At 41.9% G+C, this 16,713-nt stretch overlaps 1 protein-coding gene across 1 annotated transcript in view; it reads right to left on the bottom strand.

The window, feature by feature from the left end:
* The window catches only part of trabd2b (TraB domain containing 2B), a 63,992-nt gene that overhangs the window by 5,704 nt on the left and 41,575 nt on the right, over positions 1-16,713 (bottom strand). Inside the window, exon 4 of the mRNA XM_071487681.1 lies at positions 13,654-13,828. Within this exon, the coding sequence (XP_071343782.1) occupies positions 13,654-13,828 (175 nt within the window). The remainder of the gene's footprint in view (positions 1-13,653; positions 13,829-16,713) is intronic.

Raw genomic sequence — 16,713 nt, 5'->3', positions numbered from 1 at the left:
GACGCTGTGGCCAAAGTCAGCTCATTCAGTGACTGCATGCTGACAGATTCAACCACCCTCATATCTGTGTCAAGCAGCTATTTCATTAGTTTCTGGAGGCCGGGGGCAGATAAGAACATCTCCTGTGTGCTGCCGGGTGTGAGGTCAAGCTGACTGTTTGATGTGCTGACTTGATTTCCTCTGCTCCGCTGTCATGACTAACACACAGACAGAGCAGCATGTGTATGAGGAGGTGCGTGTTTGTTTGTTTGTATGATGAAATTGCAGTTTTCCTTCACAGCCGGCAGACGACCACATGGTTTTCATTTCTGAGACACACCTGCTGTAAATTTGACGTTCTTCAAACGTTCAATCTGCTGAATATTCTTTTCAGTATAAACTCCACTTGTTGTTTTCCAGGGCCCTGTAAACATGCACCCACTCTTTAAACAACCTACTGTACTTATGTCTGCTACACAGGGCTAAAAATGGTATGAATATACTGTAGACAAACATGCACTTTTGCACACATGCACCCTCACACACATAAACATGCTGTCATTCTCATGACCACCCTTTCTCAAATTTTGGTAACTTTTATGTTTGAAGTTAAATTGCGGGATTGCACAGTTCTCCATGAGTTGGCCCAATTTGTCAAACAAACAAAGATGTTTTTCCTCAAAATCTGCTATTTTGGAAAAAAGTTTAATCACTAGCTTTTCATCTGACAACAGTGGCGTGTGTATTGTTAGGTTCTGTGTATTTTTGTGGTCCATCCCTGTGTGTGGGTGAGTGACTGGGTACAGAGGTAATGGCTCTTTCCTTACAGATGATTTTGTGTGTGTGTGTGTGTGTGTGTGTGTGTGTGTGTGTGTGTGAGTGGGAGGCTAGTGGGTTTGTTTGTGGAGTATCCAGACAGTAAACAGTGTGGTGCTTCTGAAGCAGTGAGCAGGCCCAACAAACAGCTCCATTAACCAAGATGTAATGAGAGGTCAGCTGACTCCTAAACGCTCCCCTGCTGCATGTAGTGCACGTAGGCTGGCTCCACTGGTAGCACACTGCAAAACATGCTGCTGTGTGTAAAATTCTTATTTATAGTTACTTAGAGCAGTAATCTGTGACCTTTTGTACAAAAAAAAATTATCTTGAAAGCATTTATTTTTTCTCCTATATACGTCATGTTTTTAATTTTTTTCTGAGCAAAATCCTGTGTCACACAGGAAGTGATGAGGTTTTCAATGAAAGGTTTATCTAAAATGAGTAAAGGAGGAACAATGGGTTTCATCACGAACAAGGAAAAATATAACATACATAAACATACGCCACTTCCAAATGCTATGCTACACACTAACGCTATACAAAATGCACAATATTATGCTTTTCTCTTTCCTACTAAAAGACAATAATAGAAAATGGACAGCATGACTTTGGAATGCCACTGCCAATTAAGTTTAATATAGAGAAAGCAAAGTGTTTTTGCAAAGATTTAATACTTATTGTTTCTTTTCCAAAGTCCTCTTAGAGCTATATCACCACCATCTGCAAATTGTTTTGATGTTTTGCAGCTGTGAGCAGCTCCTCTTTTTCCACGATTAACGTTTTTTATGGTTATGTTCAGGCACTCAGAGCTCTTGGTTTAGGGTTAGGAAAAGATCATGGTCTTGGTTAAATACTGAAAAAGTCAAAAGTGACTGGAGGGATGTGTTTACTTAGTTATTAACTTTTATTTAAGAGGGTTTGTTGCCTAAACTTAACCACAGGCTGGACTCAGGATGTTAACTCCCATTTCCAGTGTTAAAGCTGTGCTGTGCCCACCATCTCCAACCTCTACGACCTCCTCACATCTTTCTTCATCATTTTCATCTCTTAGAAAAGAAAGCAATTTTTTTCCCTTCAATATATATCTTGCTAATATATATGTCATGTCTAGGAGACGGGGTTGATTGGACAGTAGCCTAGTGTGCACTCAAAATTCAAGCATTTTTAAGTATGCGTTCTGACTTTCCTGCATGCATTCAATCGTTATTTTCCAGTGTGATCTAGTGTGAACCTGCTTACAATTCATCATTGAGTCAAAGCACAGCTTCAGTCCTCATCATCATTTATATCACAGTGTTTACTCTACCAAATGGGACTGAAACAGAAGCAACCTCACTTGTGGTGTTGTGGCTTCAAACCACGTAATATCACCCAACAATCCCCTTTTTCCTTTAAAAAAAAACTAAAAGAAGTTAAATAATAATGATGTAGGAGCAACCATGACTTTTTGCAGTGGGTACGCTACGTTACAGGGTGTTTCCCCTCATATGAGTCCAAACAGCAGAGTTAATGACCCACTTACTCCTCTGTTTAATAACCTGTCCATCCCTGATGTCCACTTACAGTAGCGGCTTCATGTACTCCACTTCTCCCTCTGTCATTGTTTACTGTTGCCACCTCTTGTCCGCAGCCTATCTCTCATCTTTCCAGACTTACCACTCATGTCCCCTTTTACCATCTTTGGTTGTCCGGGTGTCACTGTGTTTCTGTCCTCCATCCTCTCTTTTTTTGTCATTGGCCTGTCAATTTTTCCTCTCTTCGCTCTCTGCAAAATGTGTGCGTGAACACATTTGTCTGTGTTGCAGAAAGAGGTGTTGTAGCATGTCTCTCTGGTCGCCACCCACGCTCGACTCAGGCCATGTCAGCACCTCTTTTCTCACGCCGAGCCTTGGCCTGTACTCCTCCTTCTATCTTTCTAGATCCTTTTCCATCTCTCCATCACAGTCTCAGTCTCCTCACCCCTCCCTTTATGTCTCCTTTCTCTATACATCCATCTCTCTTTTTCTTTCCATTCTACATCCCTCCGGACAACCTTCAAAATGCGAAGAGAAGCTGGTAGCGTAGCAGGAAGAGGGAAGAAAACGGAAACACAGCGAGCAGTTTAAGATGGGAGATTCATCCAAAAATGAAAAAAAGCACACAGGAAGAAAATTATGTTATTTTTCAGTTTTTGTACAAACAGATGTGTTTGCAATTACATTGTGTAAACAACGGATCAACTGATATGCACTAGCGGTTTTAAAAAATCCCACATGGCTTGCAAGCAGACCACCTCATATGAAAATTGCACAAACACTAAAAAAGGACGAGAGGATATCAGAGGGAAGAGAGAATAAAAAGGCAATTTAATGGTAGTGAATAAAAAGAGGAAGGGAAACAAAAGGGATAGATAGACATTGAGTGCAGGTTGAGGGAGTGCCTGGAGATGGAGAAAGAGAGGGAGGATGGAGGGAGAGCGTGACCGGAGGGCGAGGAGGATTGCATTGACGTACACCCTCCACCCAGCCGGAATGCGTGCTGGGTACTGTTGCTACATCATGGTCCAAACAAACACAAGCTGTTGCCTCCGAGCCATTCGAACAACGGATGAAAGAGAGATGCGAAGATGAGGGAAAACAGAGAGAAAGAGAGAGGACACAGTGATGAGAGAGAAATCCAGTGAAGAGAGAGGAAAAATAAAAATCTAACCCACTACTTTATACTTGACAAGGGCGTGTTCCTCTTTAGATTTGTTTTGAAACCTGTTCCAGACTGAGTATGTATGCAGACTGAGATGATGGGGGGAAAATTCCTCTCATCACCATGTGAATGTGTGTGAATAAGCATGCGGGTGTCAAACGGGAGACAAATTAAAGGAAAAACTAAAACTGTAAGGTGTTGGACCACCATGAGCCATGACCACCGCTTCAGCACTCATTTGCAATGATTTTACAAGTCTCTGTGCTCCACTGAAGTGATGAGCATCAAAATATTCCCTCATCTGGTGTACTGATGGCAGTGGAGAGTGCTGGCTCACATGTTGGTCCAAAATCTCCCAGAGTTGTTTAATTTATCGTAATTGTCTTATTTTTAGCTAAAAAAAAACAAAAAACAAAACAAAAAACATGACACAATGACAAAAGTGGAAAATATGGATCAAACGGTGCATTTGTGTGCTCTAACACAAGCACAGTTAGCATGCACAGCTAACGGGCTTAGTACTCCACAGTAGTAATGTAGCATTATTTCCAAAGGCCAAGGAGCATGGTCTTAGCTAACCACATTATTTTGTGGGGTCACAGGCTACTTAAAAAAAAAAAAATTGTAAATTTTTTCATTTTTTCAGTCTGAGAAGATGCTGACTTTCTTCCTGGTAGCCTACATGCAGCTTCAGATCTTTATCATTATAATATGTAAGTGGCCATCATGTGTCTATTTAAAACACTTTTTTTTATTTTTATTTTTTTTTAAGAATGACATCAGCTCCATTAACTGGAAACAACATTTTCAACCTGTAGTGGTGCTAGCATTAGCTTATGCTAACGTGCTGCAGCTGATATAATTTGCTGTTGACGCAAATTTTTTTTAGCCAGCAAAATCCTAGGTCAGGAAATAAGAAGCCTACTGTGTGTATATCTGTGTTTTATTGAAGACCTATTGATTTAATAATGATTGTAAATTTTCAGTGACAAAGTTGTCACTGTTATCGTAAACATTATGCAGTACTGTCTTAGTTACAGTTTCATTCATTTAATATGCCAACCAGTGTGTGTTGTCTGCCTTTATGTGTGCCATGTGTCGTGTATTTGTATGTGTGTTTACAATATGTGAGTTATGGGGGAAAGTGTCTCTCTGACTTATCCTGCGAAGCACTACTACTTTTTCCTCGAACAACACATGAGTAATGCAGCAAAGATTTTAATATGCCCAGCAATCCCCGCGCCTTGCTGTGCATTTCCATTTACAGTTTTACAGTACCGGGATCCCTCTATAAATCGCACAGCAGCCTTTGGATTAACAGAGCAGAGCCAGAGAAACAACTACCCACAGCGCTTCAGAAATAGTTGAACCACTGCCTTGAAAGCAGAGCAACACTTTCACTCGATGTGTAAATCTAAAAAGGCAAGATGGTAAATTCCACTTCTCAGTTCAGCTCTAGGTTTGTAGAAAGGGAATAATGGCAATCTGCAGCCTTCCCCCCTCACCCTCCCACATCTCTAACTCATTCCTCATCTCTATAATGACCTCACTTCCTATGCATGCGTTACGACGTCTGTCTGTCTCCCTGCACCACACTGAGGTGTTATGAGTGACAGCTGTTGGCGGGGCTGTTCACGTCCAGGTTCTGGTTGATGTTCTGGTCAAATACGGAGATCAAGAGAGTTTGGGGGGGTGGGGGGGGCATATCCAGAGGCTGACACCGGTCCATGTCAGAAAAGCTGGAGGGAAGGCTCAGTGGTTTCAGCGTTTAAAGTGATTCCCCACATTTAAATATTTAGACTGAGCGTGCTTGCTGCTGCAGCCTGTGAAGCTCTCCTGGTGGGCAGAAAGAAAGTGAAGAAAGTGGGTGAGGTGAGGGAAAAACACAGGAGCACTGAGAGTGAAAGAGAAAGTAGTGGCGGAGGAGGAATACAAGGGCGCAAAGGAAATAAAAACAGGAAGGGAGGTGAGCTGGGCCTTCAGAGAAGCTAACAACAATAAGTGAAAATTACCCCCACTGTGTGTTTTTATTTCTGTCAGCTGTGGTCTGCATCGTCTCTCCCTGCCGGGGACAAGAGTGTAGGGAGCAGCTGGTCAGCTAGTGGAGAAAAGACTCCTTCCTTACGGACACACACACGATGGAAGAGGCCATAGTATCCTCCTCTGTCTCATAGGGGTCATTATCTTTCTCATCTCTTCCTTGCTTCGTCAATTCATTTCCTCTCCTCCACCCTTCAGTTAAAGTGGAGGCACGTTGAGTTTTCATGTGAGGAGGAAGAAAGTTATAACAATTTCCTTTCCTTACAAATGCTCACGTGCATGTCAGCTTGTTTATGTGTTCTTTAAAGGTGTGCATTTTTGTGCACGTGTGTCACTGTGTGTGTGTGTGTGTGTGTGTGTGTGTTGTTGGCGTACACGACACAGGCATGAGCTCGGGTACAGCATGCGACAGTGCATGTAGCCTACAGTATGCATGTGCTAGCTCGCGTGTGTGTGCGTATAAGTGTGTTCTGGAGTGTGCGTCCGTGTCTGTGCTGAGAGGCAGAAACTTGTGTTTCACAGCAGGCGTTTCTCAGGACCCTGAGGCCAGCTGGTTTTCATTCTCGCCATTTAATCAGGACATGATTTACACCTGGGACAACAGGTGAATGCAATTAACCACTGAGCAGGAAAACCAGCAGAGCTATGGGTCCCAAGAATTGAACCTTTGTATTCTTGTATTCTTGGGTCTACATACTTTCTGCCTTGTGCGTGTCGGCCAATTTTAAAGCTCAAAAGATCAAAGCAAGCAAGATGAAGCATCCATGTGTTTATGAAATGTAGCATTAAGCTTATTGGCTATGAGATGTTCTTTCACTTGCTAATGAAGTGTGTAATCTTTGAACAAGCTAATGAGCTGTACTGATTTAATTAGAGCAAAGAACCCAACCAGTTTAGCTAAGAGTTACCATAAGACGATTTTCACGCAAACTTACAAAGTAACATTCCTGAACATTTACAAGACGACATGACCTTACATGGGCATCACATTGGTGCTAATTCCGTTGCTACAGTAGTTGAAAGGTATGTGTACGAATATCCCATCATCTTTGCTCATATGGGGCAGAAACAAATTGGTCTTATTTGAATTTTTTTGAGTAGTTTTACAACTAGTGAGAGTGGGAAAAACAGATATCTCGGCCATATTTAGTTGTGTTAGAAAGAGAATGTCATGTACAGCATAAGGGAAAGCAGGATTGTTGCTGTCAATACACTATTAAATGGCACTCGAATATTGTGTGACTGCTTTTGAAAACAGCACAGTTTATGTGCATTATGTCCATAATCCAGGTGATTTAGATTTAGAGTATCCAGTCTTCAATCTGTGTACTCGACATTCAAAGCTAAATATGTTTCTTCGCATGACATTTAATAAATCTACAAGGCTTTTTTTTTTCAATTTCATGTACTTTTGCACAATGAAACATAGATGAGATTTTTTTTTTTTTTTTTTAAATAAACATCAAATTGTCAAGACTGTTGTTGTTGCATGTACTGTGAACATAACTGTAGGAGCACATGGGCTGATGTCACAGCGCAACAGACAAACTTTTTAAGAGGCAAGAACATTTAGAAATACATGTGTATGTTTTCTGTTATCGGGATGAAACTTTTACAACACAGTTACTAAAGCAAGCATATAAAAGTGTGTATGGAAGTGTGTACTGCTGAAAGAGACCTTAATGGACAGTGAGGCAGGATGGAACAAAGAATTAAACGCTACGCAGTGACACACATACACTGTCACGCTGCAGCAAATAACACTGACTCCAAGGCCAATCCACACTGCTGTTGAAATAAATTTTAATTTGTGCTAAGCCAAAACTGTCACTTGGAAAGCACCCCCCCCCCCCCCCCCCCCATCTCTCTCTCTCTCTCTCTCTCTCTCTCTCTCTATCGTCCTCTCTGCCGAGCAGAGGACAGCACATGGTGCACATACATGGGATCTCTGGGATTTCATAAAATGTTTCTGCTCTGTGTGTGTGAAGGGGAAGATGGCGTGAAGCAGAAGAGACACAGCTAGACAGCAGCAAGAGATGGCGTCAGTTTAATAAAGGCGAGACAGCACCAGATGGAGAGGACAGATAGAGCATAGCAGCTTAAAACAAACCGAATGGAAGCAGAGCTAAAGACAGACCGGGCTCTAGGCGGGCAGAGACAGACAGGGAAAAGGGCTGAGAGAAGCACATACGCAGTGAGAGAGGAAGAGCCACAGAGACAAAGTGACATGCACGGCAGGCAGACCCTCTCCCTCAGTCATCACTTCAACACCACAACACCACAAACGACTGCAAAACACATGGTCCTGCTCTGCCTGTACAATGGGCCATTATGGGCCTTCGTAGCAGAACGTATGCACAAAAATAAGCTTTCAGCAAAGAGATCTGAAGTGGCTCAGACTTCAAAACAAACAATAGTACATGTGTATTTTTGACAGCAACTACTCATTTTGGCGATAAATATCTCTACGGATCATATGACTTTCGTGTCGCAAACATACACAAACACACGTGCAAGTGTGTATGTGTGCGAAGTGGAGTCTAGGCCGTGGCAGCGTCAGGAAATTCCATGGGATGTTTTCAATAAGAGCTGGCAGCGGCTGCCAGAGGACTGGCAAATGAAAACCTGCTGAAGCACACCACAGAGCTCCAACAACACACTGCCTACCCTCACAGCACTGCCCCACTCTTCAGCACAAATGATAACCCTGTGTGTAAAAATGACTGCATGTTAATTCATCTGTGTGTAATTGTGGAGAGATGGCGACAGAGAATTCATATTTTGGTGAGTGAGTGATGGAAAAAAGTGCATTGAGGATTGTGTCTGTTTACAATGGCAACAGAACAAGTGTCCAATGTGTGTACAATGTGCCTGCCAGCATGTTTTTCCTTTTTACTGCTATCATCTGGTGTTGCTGTGTCATTCTGTCCAAGGGGAAATTGTGATGCGTTCACTTGGCCTCACGAAGAACGCTACGTCATGCTACACTGGGTGTCTATGATTGGTCCCCATTACATAATACTTAGTAGTAATAGTGAACAGCAGTTACCACAGTGGCATTCAGGAACAAGATGACAGACTGTGAGGAGACAGAGGGAAAAGAAGAGGGAAAAGCTGAATAGAAATGTGTTGATATATTTTCACTTAGTGACACAGTGTTACTCACTTCAGCCAAAAAGAAATGGTTTGACATTTCACGCTAGCTTACTGGCTGTAGCTTCAAATTTAGTGGCATCAACATTCTTGTCAAACTCAGCAAGAAAATGAATGAGCTTATGACACACTGTTAATTTAAAGCTGCTTTAATTTTTTCCTATGTCTTTTTTTTTTTTTTTTTTTGGCTCCTTGGTGTAGGATGAAACAAGCTGACAGACATAGCCCTATCACCCCGTAAAGCTGTTATGGCTAACATGTTAGCAAATACTTCCAGCAGACACAGAGAAACTTTTATTTGATGTAATGTTTCTGGTAACCCCCCTTAAAAAAACAAAAAAAACTCCAGCTTGAAAGAAGTAACAAGACTGAACCTTGTATGAACTTTTTTTGTGCCTAAAAGTGTAAACCAAAATATGGAGCTACTACTGAATCGAAACTTACAGTAATACAAGCTCAGTGCATAAGAATTCAGCAATTCAAAATACATCCAGTACTACTGACTGAAATATGACTGAGTTGCTGCTGTAGACCATCGATATCATAAAATCTTGGCCCAACAGCAGGCTCCAGTCAGAGGGTAATACTGCTCACTCAGTCTCTTTTATACTGCCTGGAGTAATTCAATTACGCCTGCTGGAGCTCTCTTACCTCTGTAATTTGTATTAATAACCTGTTGGTGAAAGTGAGGAAAATAACTGATACAACACGTGTGTGCATGCGGATGTGTGCAGGGTGGAGGAAAAGGAGGCAGGGAAAAAGACAAAGAAACTGCTTTAGCGAGGACAAAAGCATACATTTTGCACATTAAAGTACTTATGCCACAGGAAGGTGTAGGTGTACACCGAGAGGAAAGGGGGAGGCTGGGAAGTAAGGTGCTGAGCTGAGCTGAGATGGATTTCCTGCCTGAACCACTTTATACACACATCGTATAGTTTAATTACCCTTTGAAAAAAACTGCTGGATCGGACTACGACATCGGTAACTCTAGAGTGCCTTGACCTGAGTGCTGCCCCGGCTCTTTCCCGACAGTCCTGTTTTCCCTTCGGTGCTCTGGACAAGGTTCAGACTGGAAGTGAAGGGTCCAAGGCAAAGGCAGCTAGAGGGGCCATTAATATTTATCTGTTGCATGGAAGAAATGCAACCTGATAAACACAAAAACAGCCACTTGACACAGACATAAAAAGGCGCACGCAAACAGAGGGTTATGGTAACAGAGAGTTCAGACACAGTGCCAAGGTCCAAAATTTTTCAAGTCCAACGTTACGATTATTCCATTTTACAATGCACGTGAAAAAGCCACATACCATGAGCCCACTGCCTGCAGTTACACACGTCATGTTAATGTGATTTTTGAGATCTGACCATAAAGATTGGATTTTATGTGATCACATTATTAAACGCCCACATTTGGTCTGAAAATGGCTGTAATACATCTCCCCAGGTTGTATTTATTTTAAAATATGTCTGGATAATCTTAACCTTGACACCTCCAGTTCCTTTTATTTTTCTTCATTACTCAAAATATGTATTGTGGTTAGATTGTAATCACACAATGAGCAGAACTCAGTCAGCCTGCTCGATTCCAGAGCTACTCCCAGAAAATCTTCAAGATTTCTGGGAGTCCAGGCTGTCACTTAATACATCCTGGCATCACTGGATGATAAAATTTCATGGCTGGTTACGGCCAATGGGAAACTGGGACCAGCAGGGACAGTTACAGGACCGTAAAGACATGAGTCAGCGTCCTAAAAACAGAAATAAGAGAGGAGAGAAAGGAAGCTTTGTGATTACAGCATAGGACAGAATTTATTAAGCCCAATTTCTTAAGCCTTTTGCGTCCTGTTTTTAGAGACGTGCATCTAGAGACGTGTATGGCATTTCTCAAACAGACAATACAGCTTGGAGTTTGTCATCTGAGACACAATTTCAGTCTAACCAGTGGAGTGTGTTTCCTTCCTTAATGTGTATGACTTTACAGGAGTATAGAAACTAATGGGAGGAGACATGATAAGTGTGGTAGACAGATGTTAAGTTGGATTTACTATCACTATAAAACTACAGTAGGCATAAGGTGGTAGGCTAAGAAACAATGGTGAAAAAGATTTAGTTAATAACTCCTATTCTACACAGATCTGCAATTACTCAGTTACAACTTATAACTGTTTGGCCATTAAATTTGAACTTTGAATTTATTGTGCAGATACCACATCATGACGATAGTTTCAATGACTTTCACTTTAATTTTGTTAGAAGTATGTTAAATGACTTCCACTGCAATACTTTTACAAATCTCTCTAAAAATGTATTTAATCAGTGATATTCTGTGATAGTTTCATGCAGGCTCATTAGTTTTAAAATTCTCTTCACATAGTGTAATTAATGAGTATATTTCTATTCCATCATCACTAGTTTTTGATTTCTTTCTTGAGCTTCAAAGATCTCCTTGAATGAACCTAGAAGGCAGCCCCAGTAACTAGGTGTATAATTAGCTGCTGCTGTATTAAATCGGACACTAATTACATGCAGATTGTGAACGCAAAGTCGAAGGGACGTGCAGCACGAAATTCCCCTGCGCTTTTAAGTGTGGCCCTCATCAACTGCTATCTGCTATGCCTTCCCAAGGCCTTCACCAAGCCTCCTGTGTTCACTGTATGTGTGTGATTCAGTGTGTTTGTTTGTGCACGTTACAAAGTATGTGCACAAGTGCCGTATGCATGGTTAAGTATGAATCCAAGTATATGCATGTGTGTGTGCATGTGTTTATGCACGTAGCAGGCTATAACTGTAATGGTTCTTATCACTTCACACCAGCTGTCAGTCCTCTCTCACACAACGCTGCAGCCTGTAGGTGACCTGACACACATGTTCACCTCCCCGTCTATCCAGGCCAGGTTGGACGCACGGGGAAGCTAACACACAGCTGCTTTACTGAAGGGCAAACATTTTAAAGGAGGCCAACCTGGAAAACATGAGGCTCCATGAGAGCAGATTTTAATGGTAAAATGAGCCTGTCTTATTAAGCTAAACAGGTCCCTTTTGGTTCACTTCAATTTCCTAAATGACACAAATTCACTAGACAATGCAATTAGCAGTGAAGGATGACAAATGTAATTTTTGTGTAGATGGTGTTTGAATACTCTTGCATACTATCATATCACTATGTATTCCAAGTAAAAATGCTTGTTAGGAAGTGTTGGTAGTCTGCGTAATATAACCTGACAAAGTCTCAGACTCACAGCCACATACACAGTCACATGTTTATCCACACAGGACTTCTTGGCTGAACACCATCCTTTTTCTCAACGCTGCCATTCCACACATTCAAACAGTGACTGTATACACATTCACATTCACATTCAGGATCTGCCCAGTAAAACAACTTGAGCTTGCAAGAGAATTTAGACATACAGGCCTTAGTAATGTACTGTTCAGTTGGGAGAAATGTTTCCACTTTCTTTTGCTGTCTTCATCCAGCAGGATTCAGCCATTTCATCAAGTAACTCACAAGATCAGTTTAATATTTACTGCCCTCTGTGCTTTTGTTTGAACTGAGCTCTCATACCCCAGTGTGAAGCTGCATCTAAGCTTCAACTTGACCTTTGTATACAAATCACACAGATGCTGTCCTGCAAATAATCAGATATGACACAATACAATAATAATGTTAATACCTCTTAAATTATATATTTTCAGCATGTTTTTGACAAAGGTAAAAAAAACAGACTCTTTGCCAATCTTATTGTTTTAGAAAAAATGGTCCTATCATGTCATCCCTCATTGAACGTGTAACAGGAAAGCTATCTCCATTCCAACTCCTCAATGCCTTTTTAAGCCGAAGGAGTTGGACCGGGTTCATTGGCTTTCTGAGGTTCCCATTATTTTCATTGTTTCATAAACACAGTGAATAACAGGAGAAGGACGCATCATCAGCACTTCGCCCTTCATCTGTGTGCTCTTCAGTGAAACATCTGTGTTTTTTTTTTTCATTGCACGAATGCATACCTCCATAACGGTCGTAGAACATGTACTAACTTAATGTAGAGACACACACATGGAAGCTGGATGGTGCATCATTGGCCTTGTCCAAACAACACAAAGAGCAGAGGGAGCGAAAAATGCTCAGAGGAAGGAACCAGGCATTCAGCAGTAATCATCCACTGTGGCACAAACACTTGCATGCACTCTCTCTCTCTCTCACACACACACACACACACACACACACACAAACATACACACACATGCACCCTAGAGGCGGTACCACCCATTTTCAGATGCTCAAACACAGACACACAGTCATACAGTAAACAGACACACAGACACCCACCCACCACCTGTTTTTGTGGGCAAACACACTTATATGTGTGCATATGTTGATACACACGCACACACTCTTCCCTCAGGATACACTACACCATTCAGGAAACATTAGCAGCATTAGCCAGGAATGCTAATTGAAACAAACAGCTCATGGTTTCTTCATTTCTGAGGTGGGAGTTGACTGTAATTGAGACTTCTGTCTGTGTGTGTATGTGTGCGTCTGCACATACTTGCACAGACACACAATTTTGTTCATGCCAGAGATCTGGGAACCATTGTACACGATTATTGTCCTGCTTTTTCTCCAGTTTTCCTTTCAAACACAAAAGAGAGCAAATTATTCACCATAAACACGTATTAACGCTGACAGAATCAGTGTTCCAGACCAAAGCAAACCTGATCTCTCTTTCACTTCACAATTACATGCACACACACACTCTCAGCTCCAATCACAATGTGTTTGGAAAGACCTCATTTAATGCAAAATAGAGATTCAGGTTAGAGTTGCTGCACTGATGGATTCTCATGTTGCTTAGCCTGGAGTTAGAGAGAAATCCCCTAACCAGCAGGTCAAAGGTCAGCTAATGTAGCCTTTCAAAGTGTCCCAGGGTGAGAAATTGATCCAATTCCTACACATCCTGCATGTATTTCAGAGTCCCTTACCTGCACCAAAAGCGAAAAAGTACGTCTGGTTAGGATTTCTCTGCAGCAGGGCGGACACACGGCGAGCCATTCGCTCGTTGCGTTTGTAGATGAGCTCCTGGCGGAAGTAACTGTCAATTTGCTGGGCCGTCATGCGGTCGTGAGCTGGCAGAGAGCTGTTGATGAAGTGAGGCAGCTGAGAGAAATAGAAAGTGGGAGAAAAAAAAATTATAATTTAAAAACCTTTACGATGAAAATCCATAGCAGAATAAAGGTGAGGTCATCATTTAAAGTGTACATCACACAAAGAAAGAAAGAAAGGCTGTTAAAAAAAATGGAGATGGAAAGAAAGGAGAGGACTGAACGGGGGTGTTGGTGGCAAGCTGGCATGTGAGTGTGCCCGTGTGAGTGTGAGACCTGGCAACCAGGAGTGTTTGTGATGTGACAGCTTGACAGAAAATGACCTATGCAAGGCTCGACTCAACAGGCTGGTTTGTAAATGAGGAAGTATCAATGAATGGGGGATGGAGAGGGAGGAGAAAAGCGCGCGTGTGTGTGTGTGTGTGTGTGTGTGCAAGCCGTTATTGCACTTTTGCATGTGTGAGTGTGTGCACTGACGTGTTTGTATACGTGAATGCAAGTGCATGTGTGCACACTATATCCTAGAGTGTGAGTGTGTGAATGTGTGTTTAATTGCTGTGTGATTTATTAAGAGCCTGACAGTGCAGAGACAGGCCACACTGGCTCTGTTCCACTCTTGGCTGCATCAGTGGATTCAACAGACTGTTAATCTGTGAGGATGAGCGGGGATCGGCGGTGGGGTAGCCAGGGTTTGGCATCGGGGTCTAAGCTGTCCAATTCAGAAATGCAACTAAGCACACACACTTCTGTCTCTATTTCAATGTGTTTAGCTCTTTCACTTCTTCCCAGGGTATCACTGTACATATATTTGACTTTTCTGGCTCTTTCTCTTGATATACACCCAGTCAAAAGTTTTAGAACAGACCCACTTTTCCAGTTTTTACTGAAATTTAAGCAGTTCAAGTCCAGCAAATAACCTTGAATGGTAAGCAGTAAACTGCCCAAGAAAACAGGCTTTTTTGTTTCAGGGATTCAGTAACTGGTTAATATACAGCTTTCCTGCAGCAATGGAATTAAATAAAAGTTAATGCAGACAGTTCCTATAGGTGACAATGTCAGTCTGTTTGTCTGTGGTCCACGATTTTTAAAGATCCACTGACCAGATTACCAAGGAATATAAACATCATTTAGAACTGAATACAATGATGTTTTTTCTTTACCACTAATATTACCTTCCGAAAACTAGCATATGTGGCATACACAAAAGTTTAATACCACTAATACTAACACCACAATCACATATTTTTCATCAAATATATAAAAGCCATATTTCCTTTCCCTGAAACCACATAGCTCTAAGGTCATTTGAATTCATGGTAAATCTTTGGGATTTGTAAAAGGTCAATATTATGCACAAAGAGCTTGCGAGCAGATTGGTGCACCGGCTACATGGAGGGTGCTTCAATGCCTTTCAATGCAATTTTCATCATTAAAACTGAGCTCTGAACAGTTAATGTGTCTGTGGGATTTCTGCCTCTGTCCTGACTTCTGTTACCGTCTTTCACTCTGTACAGACACAAGTACGCAGCAATCCTTAGAATACCCAGCCTTCGGTCCTTCTTCTTCTCCTTCCAAGCTGGACAAAATGAAATGATGGAGAAACAAAGGTCTGTTTTTTTACAGTATGTCTTTGTGTCTCCACGTGTGTTTGAACGCACATATGCAGATGTGTTCAATCTGGAATTGTATTTCCATGTGACAAGAACACACACATGCGCACATACAATCGCCGTCTGTACGGGTGGTCGGTCACCACATGTGAACAAGGTGCTGTTCTCCTGCATCTCTCCCAGCATCCATCCAAAAACCTATATCTCACCCATTTTCTCTCACTCACTCTGCTGCTCTGTTTCTGATTTACACCTACGTTGATGTTTATTTCGAGTCCATTTGTGATGTGCATTATTTAAAGGGGAGCTCCACAGATTTTGTACAACAAAGTGTGTTTACAGGTCTCGGGGAGTACCGCTGCATATATGGGAAACAGTTCTATGAAGCCCTTTGTGCATGAAATCTGTTAAACTGCCTCAAGTGATGTCAGCTGAAGCAGTGAAAGAAGTGGGCGTACCGGATCGCTGTTTCCCGCTCTTTATCTCTGCTTAGAGCCAGCAGCTACTAGTAGCTTACCTGCTACTAGCAAAACACACCTGAATCTCTGACCCAACTGTTGGCTGTTGAGTTGCATTGTGGGTAATGTAGGCACAATAATAACAACAACAACAATAATAATAAATGACATCTCTGGTCCTGCTGCATGGATTTGAATCCTTTTTGTGATAGGAGAGCTCAGTTGCACATTCACATTAACCACAGTAACATAAGGTTGCTTCCAATCACAGTTGGTTTTTACTCACATTTGGCAGGTTGGTGGTTGTTAATTTCAAGATCTGATCAAATCCAAATGGTTTGTACGACATAAGCCACATTACTCACTTGTGTGCTTCTTCATACAGTAACTGAGAGCCACATTCAGGCAGATCTCTGTAGCCAGAGGCCTTGTATTCTCTGTATTTTTTCAGGGTGAGTGACCCAGGTTCATCCAGATTGACAGAACTTCATCCTGAATATGAGTGAATAAGTTGAAGAGTGAGAGAGGTGGAGCGGGAGCGCTTCATCATTGCTCTGATGAGTGAGGATAGCGTGAGTGTATCATGACGAGAGACAAAAGTGCTCGGTCGGAGAGGGGTCAAGGTGGGAGCGTAGCAGTAAATGCAGATAAGTTATCACAGGGAAGGCCATTAGCTGCTCTCTATCCCAACCTGCACAGGAAATGTAGAGTGACAGCAAGATATTTCCTCCCTTTCTCACTGCTGGTACTGCTCTGCACTCACTTTCTCAGTCAGTCTGTCCTGCCAGCAATTTTCTCCTCCTTTCTTTTCTTTCTTTTTCTCTTTGATTTGACTGTTTGAAGTTTTTTTTTTCTCTTATGTTCTCCTTTCT

Source organism: Trachinotus anak, unplaced genomic scaffold, assembly GCF_046630095.1.
Source record: "Trachinotus anak isolate AG129_WGS33_773 ecotype Australia unplaced genomic scaffold, CSIRO_AGI_Tana_v1 ptg000010l, whole genome shotgun sequence".
NCBI lineage: Eukaryota > Metazoa > Chordata > Actinopteri > Carangiformes > Carangidae > Trachinotus > Trachinotus anak.
This window is presented reverse-complemented; position numbering and strand designations above follow the sequence as displayed.